General features: G+C 45.5%; 1 protein-coding gene across 1 annotated transcript; it reads right to left on the bottom strand.

Annotated features, from left to right (window-relative positions):
- Positions 1 to 10223: 10223 nt before the first annotated feature.
- On the bottom strand, positions 10224 to 10760 carry LOC147529344 (epidermal differentiation-specific protein-like). The gene has a single exon (XM_086622660.1). It carries the CDS (start codon positions 10758 to 10760, stop codon positions 10224 to 10226), a length of 537 nt encoding a protein of 178 aa, XP_086478786.1.
- Positions 10761 to 15492: the final 4732 nt, after the last annotated feature.

Raw genomic sequence — 15492 nt, 5'->3', positions numbered from 1 at the left:
CAGAGGGAAAGTGAAGTGTTACTGCAAAAGAGGAAGGGCAGTGGGCTGGCCTAGAAACTGCATCTCTGAGGGAAGAGGCTGTAAGATGGTCATAGCTATTTGGAAATTAAGTATTGCATGTTATCTGCCATTTTGGACTTCTCTTTTCTTCCTTTGGTAACAACGCTGTTCACTAAGCCAAGGGGTTCACGCTGCAAGCCCAGGAAATCAGCTACGTGACTAGCAGAAAGTTTTGTTGACTTTTCTCAAGTCTCCAGATAAGGTCTTGTGCTCACACTAACCCCTCCAGAATCTTACCTGGACCTTGCTCATCTTGGCAGAAGGGTTACATTTACAAGTGGCATGAGAAGGGAACAAAACACGTAAAAGAATTAACGTAGATCACAGGAGACAACTGAAGGTATGTATAACGAGCCAATTGAACAAGTATTTGCAGACTTTTTAAAATTTGAATATATGTGACTGCCTTCTGGTTTTATCCAATAGGTATAAACACAACAAATAATTCTATAGAATAAATGTAAGCGACAGAAATCTCTCCCTCCCTCTGCCCCTCTCTCCTACACTAAATGTTTTCAACACTTGCTTAGACACGGCGAGTGAGAATAGTTACAGAGTCTTTTGCAAGTAAATTAAACCTTTCTGAAGTTAAAGATAGCCAGTTTCTGATGTCCCTGAAGAAAAATAAATGCCTTCAACTGGATTTTGCCAGGTTAATAGTAACTCACTCATCTGGCAGTTTGTATCTTCTACGTAAAAGAAGGAGAAATAAGCCCAAAGCACCAATTTAACAGCAGTTTCTCCCATTACAAGCCAAAAGATTCACTGAATGCTTAAATGTTAATCCCTAAAACGCTACATTACAGGAAACTTCAGGTCATAGTGTTAGAAATTAGGAAATGACATCAACGAGGTTGTTCTTGCATCTTCATTTTTTCCCACCGTGCATATGAAACCATTCCATGATCTTCAGTTCCTTCCTTACTTTTTTTCCACAAGACTTCACTACACTCAGGTGCTGCCCACTCTATGCCTAATAAGCAGCATAATAAATAATAAATGCATTATTCTTGTATCCTTTAATATCACAAACATAAGCCAGCCCTTTTTAGCTGTAACAATGCTGAAGCTTTACCAGAGACATAATGGGTCTACACGTGGATGGCATAAAATTTTAAATGTTCGTTTTGCTGATACTTGGAGCTTTAGAGACTCTTTTTAGTGATATACAGAATTTCTAAGTGTATTACTAGCTGGTCACAATGGGACTACTGAGAGTGATATGGAGCTGAGACGACTGGACCTGAAACCAGGGCAAGTTTCATTGTATTGCTGAACTTACACGTCTTAGAATCATAGAGTCACAGAGTGGTTTGGGTTGGAAGGCACCTTTAAAGATCATCTAGTCCAACTTCACTGCCATGGGCAGGGACAGCTTTCAATAGATCAAGTTGCTCAAAGCCTCGTCCAGCCTGACCTTGAACACTTCCAGATGGGGTATCCACAACTTCCCTGGGCAACCCGCTCCGGTGTCTCACCACCCTGATTATAAAAAAATTCTTCCATATGTCCAATCTAAATCTTCCCTCTTTCAGTTTAAAAGGCTCTAGTAAAAAGTCTCTCTCTGTCTTTGTTATAAGTCCCCTTCATATACTGAAAGGCCACAGTAAGGTCTCCCCAGAGGCTTCTTCTCCAGGCTGAACAACCCCAACTGTCTCAGTCTTTCTCCATAGGAGAGGTGTTCCAGCCCTTTGGCCATTCTGTGGCCCTTCTCTGGACCTGCTCTAACCAGAGGTGGGCACAATACTCCAGGTGAGATCTCACAAGAGCAGAGTAGAGGGGCAGAATCAGGAGAATCACCTCCCTTGACCTGCTGACTACACTCCTCTTTATGCAGCCCAGGATGCAGTTGGCTTTCTGGGCTGCAAGCGCGCATGGCTGGCTCATGTCCAATTTTTCAACCGCTAGTATTCCCAATTCCTTCTCCACAGAGTAGCTCCCAGTCCATTCATTCCCCAGCCTGTACTGATCCTGCAGATTGCTCTGGCACTCAGGTTGCAGGACCTTGCACTTGGCCTTGTTGAACCTCGTGAGGTTCATATGGGCCCACTCCTGAAGCTTGTCATGTCCCTCAGCCTATCAACTGCACCACTCAGCCTGGTGTCATCTGCAAACTTGCTGAGTGTTCACTTAATCCCACTGTCTATGTCATTAATGAAGACATTAGATAGTATTGGTCCCAGTATGGACCCTTGAGGGACACCACTTGTAACTGGTTTCCATAGATCCTGATAAGGCCTATCATGTATTCACCATGTTCATGGCAGCAAAAGACAGTTAACAGAGCACTAACGCTGTAGAAGAAGGTATTCCCTCAAGGGAGAAGAGATCTATCAAGCAAGATCTATCAAGGGAGAAGAGATCTATCTATCTTATAGCAGCTTTCCAGTACGTAAAGGGGGCCTACAGGAAAGCTGGAGAGGGACTTTTTACAAGGGTGTGTAATGATAGGACAAGGGGCAATGGATTTAAACTGAAAGAGGGCAGATTTAGGTTAGATATAAGAAAGAAATTCTTTACATTGAGGGTGGTGAGGCACTGGAACAGGTTGCCCAGAGAAGTTGTAGATGCCCCATCCCTGGAGGTGTTCAAGGCCAGGTTGGATGAGGCTTTGGGCAACCTGGTGTAGTGGAGGGTGTCCCTGCCCATGGCAGGGGGGTTGGAACTGGATGATCTTTGAGGTCCCTTCCAACCCAAACCATTCTGTGATTCTATGATTCTTATCTTTTACCAGAAAACTGCACTTAACCAGTGCTCTGTTCAATTAAGGTGATTTAGCAAACAGGAGGGTTAGCAGTTAAAGATATCAAACTACTTCCTGCTTGTTATCTCTGTCTCTATTTGTATGCGTTACATGCTAATTTAGCCAAGATACCCTGCCCTCTGACCCTCCTGCCCAATCATCTCGATGTCCTAACACAACAGCTCCCACCCTGATACTTCAACATTCAGCACTTCTTCCCAGGCAACAGTGAATTTCCAGCATCTTCCGTCCCTCCAACCTCCTGAAGGATGGTGCTGTTGATGGTTGCAAGGCTGTGGGTCCATCTTATGCGTCGTGGGCATTTCCATGAGCAGATGTGCTGCCTACAGGGTTCCCAGCTACAGTTCAGCAGCCTCTCATCTGCTCTCTGTGCTTGTTGGTCACTAAAACATCTTCTGCCGTCGGTTCCTGAGGGATCACAGGAGTAGAGGGAGCATAAAATGACAAGTAGACACCTACCTTGGTGTCAGTGGTCATCTCAAACACGCAGGAGATTTTCCTCTGGTATATCTGTTTGTCGTGATTCCCTGTGGGGAAGAGCCTGGCTGGGAGGCTGTGGCTTCGCTGATACCAAAAGGAAGTTTGCTCCCAGCCTTTTCAAAGACATTTGACTTGGGTTTGCTGCCTTATTTATGATTCCATCTGATTTATGAGGTCTGGTAGTGTTGCAAAAATTCGGATGTAATATTTAATCAAGTAGAAGAGTTAGGCAGAGAATTATAAAGTATAAGTTAAGATTGTTTTAAACCAAGGAACCATAGAGACCTCACCAGCCAGCTGCTGGATTTCTGGATGGATTGTTTTAAGCCAGGGAACCACAGGGTTGTCACCAGCTGACCACTGAGAGAGATTTTTTATATATTGTATTAAGAAACAAATGAAGTGGTCATGGACACGAGTTATGCTGGTTGAAAGCCCCCCCCCCCCCTTACCCCTTCCCTTCTTGATTTAAATATAAAGGACTTAAAGGATTATTAAGGATTTAAATAATAAAATTAATGGAGTTAAATAAAAGTAACCAATGACTGGGAGGTGATTGTGCCCCTCTACTCTGCTCTCGTGAGAACCCCCCTGCAGTGCTGCGTTCATCTCTGGAGTCCCCAACACAAGAAGGACATGGAGCTGCTGGAGTGGGTCCAGAGGAGGCCATGAAGATGATCCAAGGGCTGGAGCACCTCTGCCATGGAGACAGGCTGAGAGAGCTGGGGCTGTTCAGCCTGAAGAAGAGAAGGCTCCGGGGTGATCTTATTGCAGCTTTCCAGTACCTAAAGGGGCTACAGGAAAGTTGGAGAGGGGCTTTGGACAAGGGCATGTAGTGACAGGACACGGGGCAATGGATTTAAACTGAAAGAGGGGAGATTTCGATTGGATATAAGGAAGAACTTCTTCCCTCTGAGGGTGGTGAGGCACTGGAACAGTTTGCCCAGAGAAGCTGTGGCTGCCCCATCCCTGGAAGTGCTCAAGGCCAGGTTGGATGAGGCTTTGAGCAACCTGGTGTAGTGGGGAGTGTCCCTGTCCATGGCAGGGGGGTTGGAACTGGATGGTCTTTGAGGTCCCTTCCAACCCGAACCCTTCCATGATTCTATGATTCCAAGATCGATTATCTGTCTTTTAAATCCTGTCTTTTAAATCTTATGCAATGACAATTCAACTAAATAAGTGCATAAAAGCCTATGGATTTTGATGCTAGGGTGGACATGTTTGGACAGAGCTATCCCTTGTGTCCCCAACGCTGGAATAGAGCAGTGCCTGATAATCTGCTTTGTGCAGATGAATTTTCTTCCCGACTGCTAACAGCAGTGCACATGAACAACAGCTCGTTCCATCTCCTCCTGCTAACAAGGTCACTTGGTGCTGCGTTGCCCCTGGGCCCGAGTGTCACTGCCGTGGGAACTGATGGGCAGCAGCTCCGGATCGCCGAACTGGAGGTCACGTTGCTCCGGGAGCGGGTTTAGCTGATGGAGTGCATCTGCCTATGGGGCACAGACATCGTGCACATGCCAGGAGTTCGGGAGATTCAGGATGAGTCTGTGCTGAGCTCTGGGGCTGATGGTGTTTCGGTCGGTGAAAGGCATCCCAGGAACATGAGGGACTGTGTGGGCAGGAATAGGGTTTTGGGACCGTACGAAAGATGGTCGTTTGCTCCGAAAAGGGGAATTCCTTATAGGAACAACCTGCTGCAGCTGTGCTCGTTTCCCCATGTCGCAGTTCTATTCCCAGTGATCCCTGTGGAGCTCTGAAGGAAGGTCTCCCATGGCTGCTTTTGTCAGCTTCATGCTTCACGTTTATCGAGATGCGATTTACGAGGATGGGGAATCTCGTTTAAGCTTTTCCATAGCATTGCTATGATTAAACCCAAAGGGTTGTCAGCCACTGGAACAGGCTGCCCAGGGAGGTGGTTGAGTCCCCATCCCTTGATGTGTTTAAGAATAGGGTGGATGAACTACTTAGGGATATGGTTTAATGGGGACTAGGGACGGTTGGACTCGATGATCTCTAAGGTCTTTTCCAACCTAGAAATCTATGAATCTATGAATCAAACAAGGCACTGCCAGGAAACCACAGCAGCACAAGGGGGACAAAGGGGGACAAATCCTTCTGACAAAGGGTTAAGATTAAGAAGTGCAGCAGAATATCCTGCCGCCTCGTTTCCCTCCGCTCCTCTGATTCCGGGCTGCCCGGGTGATGGAGTTAAGAGTTGGAGTGGCTCTTTTGCACAGCTCGTCCAAACGAGCTGCATCACAGCCCTGAAACAGAGAAACAAAGAGTCCTGGTGTTGATCATCTGCCTGGAGTTCTGGCCCCATAGTTTCTTCCACTGTGAGACATAGGCTATGGGTTTCTGTCTCCTAACTGGCATTATTGGTTTTGTGACTCCAAAGCTTTTATCCAGGATTTTGAAAGCTGCTATCCATCCTCAGATGTATCATTCTCCATTTGAATGTGAAATAACAACTGCCTGCATGTTAGTATGCAGAAAAGAATTTACACCATCCTGATGTACTTCTTTTGCAGTAAAACCTCCAAAATTGGTTCACAGGTTCCCCTCTGAACAAAAGTGGTCAAACCAGTAAGTTTTACCAAGCGTGCCGTTCTTTGACCTATAATTGAAGTCCTTCAGCAGCATCCTTCTCCTCTGGACAATGGGGCAGCCAAAAACCATGTAGCTGTGTATGCAGCTGCTGAAGGTCTGCGGAGTTTCTCCTCAAACTGCCTGGAAACTTGTAGTGGAAATTAAAATTTGTGCTGCCTTAAACTTTGTACATTTTCACTTCTGCAAGCTAATTGCTCCTGTGGGGTCATCTGAGTGTAGGCTGCTGTGTGAGCAGGTCTCGTGTGCCCAACAGTAACTTCTGGTGTAAGTAAGGGGGAAAAAAAAAAAGAATGAACAGTGATGTGATGCATGTTGCACAATTTTGAAGAGAGGAGAAATACGTGTATTTTGGCAGTTAATGATTATCCACAGGGATTTAAAAGTTTCAGCTTTTATGCAGTATTTTCTGAATGAAATTTGTTTCTAAAGTCATAGAACAAATCACAGAATGAATCATAGAATGAATTACAGAATGGTTTGGGTTGGAAGGGACCTCAAAGATCATCTAGTTCCAACCCCCCTGCCATCAGCAGAACACCTTCCACTAGACCAGGATTGGTGTATAAGCCATGCCAAATGTAAATCTCACTTGAAATAACAAAGATTGAAGGATACTTACCTGGTGTTCTGTCAGTCAAGAGTCATGATCCATCAACACATCAAGCCCAGCCATGAGCTGAGAGCCAAGTCAGCGTGAGGAATCATCTCCAGGAAAGTTTTCTGAAGAACCTGTTATCTAATGCAACATGGCATTGTTACGAAATAAGGTAAGTAGTTAATGTGTAATCATCATCCTGTTTCTGGGTAGACAAGATCTGACCTTAAGCCCAAGTTTTACATTCTATGGTTACCTAAACACTCTTTAAGTTGTTCTGTGGACGTTGCTAACCAAGAAGAGAAAAGTTCAGTCTGTTTAAGTATCACCTCTTAACACCCATGGTGCTCAAGCCTTCTTCCCTAGACATCTCCTTTTGGTATATCTCAAGTTACAAAGCCTTCCTTATCCATCTTTCTGTTCAAATGTCCATTTGCACTTCCCTGTGGGTTAGTAATCATCCCCTCTGTGAAAGTTTTTACTGATTATTTTGGAAGCAGTCTTTTTACTCTGTATTAGTACCATGAGTAGTTTAACAGGGCTTGGATAACTCCAGATACTGTTTATGCCTGTGTTGACAGACAGATGGAGATGCCAATGCTCTAGTCTTTCCTGAGCAAGAGTGTCATGTAGTACATTTTTTCTAGGGATGCACATCACGTGAGAAGTACAGTAGGGAATGCCAGGGAGGGTGTTGTGTCTTTCTGAGATGCCTCTTGAAGCCTGCTGCAGGGGTGAAGGGTGGGGATGACCAGAGAGTGTGATTTCAAGGGCACTGCTAGCTGAGCAGTGTAGAAATTACCTGCTAGTTGGCACTGCACTGCACCCCAAGAACAACTAGACCCTCAAAATAAAGAAAATCCCCTCTCTGGTGACCAGAAGAACCAGAGACAGACAGGAATAAGAGCTGGTTAAAAATCACAGGGTAACCACAACTTCTGGAGGTAATGTAACCTTTTCTTTGCCCAAGAGAAACAGAGGGAAAACTCGAAGATAACTCGAAGATGATTCAGAGCCATCCTGGTTGTAAATAAACTTTCAATTATATATGCTAAGAAAATAAGATAATACTTTCCTTCTTCTTTAGGGAATGGCATTTTTCACGAAGGTAATATCATTGTATTTCCAGGGAAAGATAATTAGAGACATCCTAAATAATCTCTCTCCTATTAACAGTGCCTATGCAAGGTCATCATTATGCTGAGATGCTGCAAGGGATCCCTCAGACACGACCAAGGCGATTCAGTAGGACTTCCAAAATAATTTCTTCCACAAATTGGTTTAGGCAGAAGATGACCCTACCTGAAATACTGTGTTCAGCTCTGGATTCCCCAACACAAGAAGGACATGGAGCTACTGGAGCAGGTCCAGAGGAGGCCACGGAGATGATCTGAGGGCTGGAGCACCTCTGCTACGAAGACAGGCTGAGAGAGTTGGGGCTGTTCAGCCTGGAGAAGAGAAGGCTCCGGGGTGACCTTATAGCAGCTTTCCAGTACCTAAAGGGGGCCTACAGGAAAGCTGGAGAGGGGCTTTGTACAAGGGTGTGTAGTGACAGGACACGGGGCAATGGCTTTAAACTGAAAGAGGGGAGACTTAGATTGGATCTAAGGAAGAAATTTTTCATTCTGAGGATGGTGAGGCACTGGAACAGGTTGCCCAGAGAAGCTGTGGCTGCTCCATCCCTGGCAGTGTTCCAGGCCAGGTTGGATGAGGCTTTGGGCAACCTGGTGTAGTGGAGGGTGTCCCTGCCCATGGCAGGGGGATTGGAACTGGATGATCTTTGAGGTCCCTTCCAACCCAAACCATTCCATGATTCTATGATTCTATGACATTTGCCGCTTGATTTGCCGTTACAAAAGGTATTAATATTGGAGAGTTACATTAATACAGGGAGCAAAAACATACTGTGCATTGGTGTTTTGCAGCTTTGTTTTATCTCCATTCTTTGGGCACAGTTGGCTTTATCTGGAGAGCGCTCAGTGTTTCCAAGTTATTTTGGCCTAGAGTAGGGAGAATGCTCCATGTTCTTTGAACTGAACTTTGAAATCCCATCAAAAGAAGATCGTGGGTGAACAGAGAGCAAGGGAACCTGAAGTTGGCTACAAAGCAGTAAGAAGTGGATCAAAACCCATGGAGCCTGAGCTATCACGTTTGCATCTGCCCACATGAGCTCAACACGAGCGGCTGATGCGTCAGTCCAGCCTGCAGTGTTTGTTTCAAAATGGGAACAAAGCCCAGCAGATTCTGGGCTTCATTTTTAGCTATAAAAAAAAAAAAATATATAAAAAATCGTGGCAAACAGGAGCCCAGCACAGAGTTAGATAAACATTGCAATGTTTAGGCAGTGTTAACTCAGAGCTGCAGCTCCGTGTTCTCCAGGTAAACTTGTGCAGGGCAAAACAGTTCTTGAAATAGTGATCCCACATCTGCAAGAAGACCTTGCATATTCCATATTCCAAAGGCAATTATTCCAAAGTTGACTCTGTCATGCAGCTTTCAGTGTGCTGCTTTGGAGGTAAAGAGTAAGCATGGAGAACCACAGCCCTGCAGGAGCACCGGACAGTAGGTCACTCTCCAGGCTGCTCCGGGGCTTGCAAAACACTGAACTACAGATGCTTCAGCAGCCCTTCTCCCATAGCTTGCAGCTTCTTGCAGCTTGCATCTTCCTTCTCCATTTGTCTCTTTGCCTGATGAAAGATCTAGTTTGAAGCCTGTGATGCCCATGGATTTGGTAAAGGACAGAAAAGGGCCTTCTGGGATTCCTCACATGCTTTTAGTGTTGATAACCCCTGGCATTGCTTGGCATGTTGGAGGTCCCTGAGCTACCTGTGCTGTCACTGAAGTCTGGCCTGTGGTAGAACATACCATATGGTGACTCTTGAGACTGTTGCAAGGACAAAACGCCATTACGATGTAGAATTACCAATGAAGGTAACATCCGAACAAGGGCATTTTCCATTCTGATTGAAACTCCATGATTTCAAAACGATATCTCACCTCATGTGGAGATAAACGGGGTTTAAAAAAATCAGCTTTTCCTATTGTGATCAACCAATCAATCCATTCAAATTCATCAAAACTTTCTGTTTGATTATGTAATTGAGGGCAGTAGAAGACTATGTCATTAGCACGATCAAGGCTTTGAGACACCACCCAGCTTGTGATAATTCAGTGAAGTCTCCAGGTGAGAGTTAGGCCAGGATCACAGCAATACTCGCTCACCAAGACTTGGAGAAGCCTGAAGTCAAGCCTGAACCCAATGTTACTGACAAGGGAGGAGGGAAGGAGATAAAACCTCTCAGGAGAGACCCCTGGAAAGAGTTTGCAAGGGATTGCATGAACCCTTCTCTGAATTCATAGAGATACATCATGGAAGGGCAACAATTATCTATATTAAACCACAAACAGCACATAAACAGACTGATTGTTGCTTTCAAAAGCTTCTTTAATGGCAGCAACACAAAGTGGAACACAACAACCGGCAGAGGCCGTGGTAAAGCACGAGCATTGTGCAACGGATCGCAAAGTAAGCAATACTGGTTATGTGCTCACATTTTGTTTGTGCATCTGGCAACAGCAGCATGAAAGAGGGGTCTCCCATTTGGGATGTCTGTGACACAGGGGAAAAAAGCAATACAAGCACAGGCAGAGATCTAGGTCTCAGTTTCCTTGCTGGGGCTGCGTTTCCTTCGGCGTTGCGGGGTTTGCTGCCTAACAGCCGCAGCGCTTGCCGGGGAGAAGGGGACGCAGGAACGAAAGCTTGTCGTTGAAAGAGATGGCTTTGTAATTTGGAAGGTGCTCGTTTTCTCGCGCAATGTAGCGAAAACCACCTCCATCGCTGTGCTCGCACAGCAGCCAGGCCCCTCGCTGGACTTTGTGAGAAGACGTGGTGTCGTTGTCGTGTCCCCGAGCCAGGTTGGTGGCTTCTCTTATCACCCTGCTCTTCCCTTGGTAGTTGATGTCTTCATAGAGAGTGATCTGGGGGTTGTGCAGGTTTTCAGTGATCATCTGCAGAGAAGTGATCCTACCAATCAGCTCTCTACCAATAGAGGGGTGCTCTCCCTCCTCGAACACCAGCAACCGGCCTGCATAGTTCTGGTGCTCATAAGCCACCCAAGGCTGGCCAATCACTTTCACTGAGGCGATACAATCGTTCCAATCTGCATCTTTGAGATTGGCAATGTCATGGGTGAATTCTTTGGAGTAACCCTGGAAGTTGGCATGCTCATAAGTGATGATTTTTCCCATCTCGGTAGGACTTCTCTAGTTTGGATTTCTTGCTGTAGGTGCTGGATGACAGCCTGCAGAAAAGGAAAACACAAAATGACCAATGCTTGTAAGAAGCCTTTTTGCACCAGACAAAATGTACTGGAAAGGGGGGGGGGAAAGGATAAAAAAGGACAAGTGAAACATTTCTAGCAGAACAAACAGAGCAGAAGCCGGAAAAGCCTAAGGACATGAGGTAGAAATTTGAATTTGGAAGAAAAAAGTAAGACAAGGTATGTACACAAAAACTGTCCAGTTTTATTTAATCGTGGATGTTGGTTTATGTTCGTGTACGAGGAACATCTGAGCACTTAGTTCAACATCTTATTGGCATATCCTAAATAATAACGAAATAAAATATCTAACTCATGATAAATCTTTTGGTTGATAATTGACACAGCTTTTGAAAATTATTTTAGAGATTGGTGCTTGTTGTTTGGAGCAGATTTCATGATCCACATCGTATTACGAGTAAAGAAGTAGTGAGACGTTCAATTCATTTCTAAAGGAAAGTGCGTTTTGTACTGTAAACATGAAAAAAATCTCTTCTGTTAAGGCCAGAACTGAACTTTTAGACTCACTGAAACACCTTATTTCTCTTTTTATATGAAATTCTACTGAAATCAAGAGATTCCCGTTCTCGACAGAAGCTGAGAAGCAACGAAGTTCAAAGCATCAGCTCTTTGAGTCAGACTAAATTCCAGGCTGTAAATGCCTTGTCGTAGCACTGTAGCAAATACTCCTACCTAATTCCTCATGGAGTTGTCTGGAATCAGATCAAGAATGACAGCATTTATTAGCAACAGCCGCAGGAACAGGAGCAAGCGGCCGATGAAGACACCAGCTCCCTTTCTGAATCACCAACAGTCATCAGAGCAAATTTTACATTTCGGGGCAAATATATCTGAGGGAAAGACACAGTTACTCCTGCTGATTCTGGGAAGAGATGGGAGATGATCAGATCCGTCTAAAATTGTAAGACTTGAGCAACATAATCAACATTTAAAGAAACAAAAAAATAATCTCACTATGTGATGAAAATCATTTAAGCATTTTCTCAGTTATAATTTAGTTTATGGAGGCCGTGGCTACCCAAACTTTAATTTATTGAGTGACTGAGTGCTCGTGTAATGACCTGCTGCCTGTAGAAAAAGCAAGAATAAGAAGAAGCCAGTTGATTTGGCTGACACAACATGAAGACCCTGTGCCCCACATTAATTTGTAAAACATCCTCACTTTCACTCCTCGGAATGCCGTAGCAATGGCTCTCTGCACCCTCTCCCTTTGGAAGCTGTGCTTATCCCACAGCTTCTTCTCACCCCCTGAACGACGCGCTCAGTGCCTGCAAACCCCGACGCGGACCCCAGGTACCTGCTGCAGCTCATCCCACCACTGGCACCTCTCTCTCCAGCTGCATCCCACAGCCGCTGCCCAAGAAGCCCTTGCAAGTTTTCACCCAAAGCTCGAGGTGCCCCTCACCTTGGCGTCGGCTGCTGGGACGGGGAGAGCCGGTGGCACTTCCTGCGGTCCGGCGCTGCCGTGTGCGAGAGGTGCTTCCCTCGCCCGCATTTATAGCGGCACAGAAGTCTCGTGAAACATCCCATTCAGCAGATCAGAGAAGTGGCCGATATTACCCTCAGGGATCAAAAATCATCAACTGTTTTATTTTTGGTTTTGGTTTTCCTACAACCAGCCGTCTTGTTGCTCTGGTTCGAAAGTCCATCGAAGAGGGAGCATCTCAATAAACCTTAGAACTTTGGTTCTTGGTTGTCTTTGTTCTCCAGAAGCCAACTGAACCGCAGTAATTAAACCACATCAAAGCAATTTCTGATGCCTGGGCTGTAGAATTCTTCTGCTTCCTGCAGGTTACATGCCGGCTTACCTGGGAAGCACCTCTGATACACAACATTAGTTTTCCAAAGGGTTCCTGTGTGAGATATCCAGAGGACAGAGGAGGCATTTAAGCAGCTTTTTTCAAAATTCTCTTTCCCCCTTCTCCCCTATGTAGCCATCTGAGCAGCTGCAGGGACGCAGAGCTGGTAAAACAGGACAAGGACTCTCTGGCAGAGCTGCAGTGACAACACTTTTGCTCATTTTCATATCGTGGGTTTACTCTGTAATATGTTTTCAGACAAATTAATTGGCTTGCATGGTGGCAAGCAAGAAGAAACGATGGAATTGTTGTTAGTTCAAGAGCAATCCAGATCCTACAAATACCCACAGTAAAGAGAATTCCTTTAAAGACTGATTTTGCCTGAGCCATCTCCAAGTTTTGAAATCAAGGAACCATCTGGCAAATTTTAACAACCGTGTAAAACCAAAATGAACAAGAGGCACCACTAGTGAAAGGAAATGAGGAACGGTTCAGCTTCACAGAAAGATTTAGGTAGGAAGGGACCTCTGGAGGTCTTGAGTCCAACTCTACTTCCTCATTGAACATAATGACCTCAAGGGACAACATTTGACCAGCAGAGCTTCTTCCAAGGTCACCGTTATAACGTGCCCCGCTATAAGATGCTTCAGGGATCCCTGCTCCGGCAGGTGGGATGTTCCTGGAGAAGACAGGGATCTGGGAAGGGAGAGTCACCCTTGCCAAAACAGGCAGCCTGTACACTGGCTCCATCCAAATCCTCCTGCTGTGGTTCCTTCACCGGTGCTTGTCCGAGCCCACGGCGTGTCCCAGCCCACAGAACGGAGCCAGCACAGAAATACATGTTGGGATTTTTTTCAACATGGTTCATTCTTTTGCTGCTCTGCAGAGGCTGGAAGCAGAGCGACTGAAATTTGCATCCTGGGGTTTGGAGGAGAGCAGCAGAACCTCACTTTCTAGCAGAAAGCAGCTTTGCTGCAAGGCCAGGTCGCACCTTCACGGCACGGCTGCGTTTCTTGCAGTGAGCTCACCCCCCAGTTCAGTGCTGGTGGAAAGGGGAAGCCCCATTCCATTCCTGAGCCTGGTGCCCACCGCATGGCAAGAGAAGGGAGAACAAACACAGCCAAGGGAGGAATGTTTAGAAGAAGAGGGACTAAAACAGCCTAGAGGAGCATGGATTTATGCTGCCATTGAACCACATTCATTCTTCTTAGCTTGCTAGTGTATTTTACTCATGAAATTATTTAGTTGTGTTTCTAAAAAACAAAATAAATATATACATATATGATGACAAATACTGTACAAATACTCCCAAGCTCATAGAAAGAAGCGAGCTCCTGGTTGTAATGACCATCTTTCCATGTGTTACTTGGATTGAAAACTGAACGGATTTCAGTGCCACTTGTCTCATTTATGTGCTGCTTCATGCACAAGGGAGTAACCACTGAGCAAACAGAATAGCACAGGGTGGGGATAGGAGCTGCAGGTTGGAAATATTCATGGCTTGGGGGTTTTTTTGATGATTATTTTTTTCTTATGGGGAATAATTTTTCACATACTTCCCTCTCTGACGGAAATAGCAGCATGTCGAAATCTGAAAGTGCGTGACAAAAGTGAAAAAGAAGAAAACTCAAAGAAGAAAAGAAGAAACCTCTCTTCCTCTGTTGCCCTCAGCAGACAAAAAGTAGAATGAGCAAGATGAATGATGAACATGCAGTCTTTGAAAATGTGCAGAACCACGTTATGCAAAAAACACTTGAACAAATGAAGACTTATTCTGATTTCAAGCAAAAATTACTAAAAGATTATCTTTTTCATAAAACTGGTTCTCGCTTTTTCTTTTCTTTTCTTTTTTTTTTTAAGAGGCTTAATAGTGACCTCTCTGGACCTGCTCCAACAGCTCCATGTCCTTCTTGTGTTGAGGACCCCAGAGCTGAACGCAGCACTGCAGGTTGGGTCGCAATTTCCATTGCTATTTGGTTTAATCTCTCGACCTTGTGCTTGGTGACCTTCCCCATCACACGTCCTCTCCTGTCCCTGCAGCTTGACTGGGCTGTCACCATTTGGCCTCTTTCTCTGTAAATCTTTCCCGTTCTCTTCCCTCCCTCCCACCTTCAATCATTTCACGGCATCTGTGCTGCATTTGCTAAGGTCAGCTCTCCACCTGGACACGAGTCTCTATTTAGTGTCCCAGGGCTGAGCAAAGATGAAGCTGCCTCTGTCCAGACCATGTCCAACCTCGTCCTGTTAAGAATTGCCTTTGGCAACAGTGTTGGTGCAGGGAACAGGAGCTGGCTGATGGTGTCTGCGTTTTGGTTCCAGTTCACACCTTTTGCCTGCCCTCTGCACCCTGTCCACTTCCAAACCAGGCTCACACTGGGGCTCTGCGGGTGTCTTGATCCCAGTTTGCATTTCCAGCCACATCCAAGCCCTGTTGGACAGCAGGGGTGGTGGGCAGCAAGTGCTGAGCATTTTTGATTCACAGAAAGGGAAGGCAGTGAGGGATGTTTGGAGGTCCCTAATCCAACCCCTTGCTCGCATCAGGCCTGATTGAATGCTGGACCAGTCAGCTGAGGGCCTTATGAATGATGGTGCTCTGCCATTTTCGTACTTTCTGTACTTTCCCCAACCTACAGAAGAGTGGTATGGGCTTATCATCACTAAAAGCACGTGAGGGATCCCAGCAGACCCTTCTTTCCTCTTTAGCAAGTCCATGCGCATCACAGGACGCAAACTAGATCCTTCATCGGGCACTGGGCATGTGGTCAAAGAGGATGGTTCCGTACAGGTTCTTCCACTCACGCTTCTTGCTATGTTTCTGCCGTATTTCTTCCTTCAGTGTTT

This window comes from Tauraco erythrolophus, chromosome 1, assembly GCF_009769465.1.
Source record: "Tauraco erythrolophus isolate bTauEry1 chromosome 1, bTauEry1.pri, whole genome shotgun sequence".
Lineage (NCBI taxonomy): Eukaryota > Metazoa > Chordata > Aves > Musophagiformes > Musophagidae > Tauraco > Tauraco erythrolophus.
This window is presented reverse-complemented; position numbering and strand designations above follow the sequence as displayed.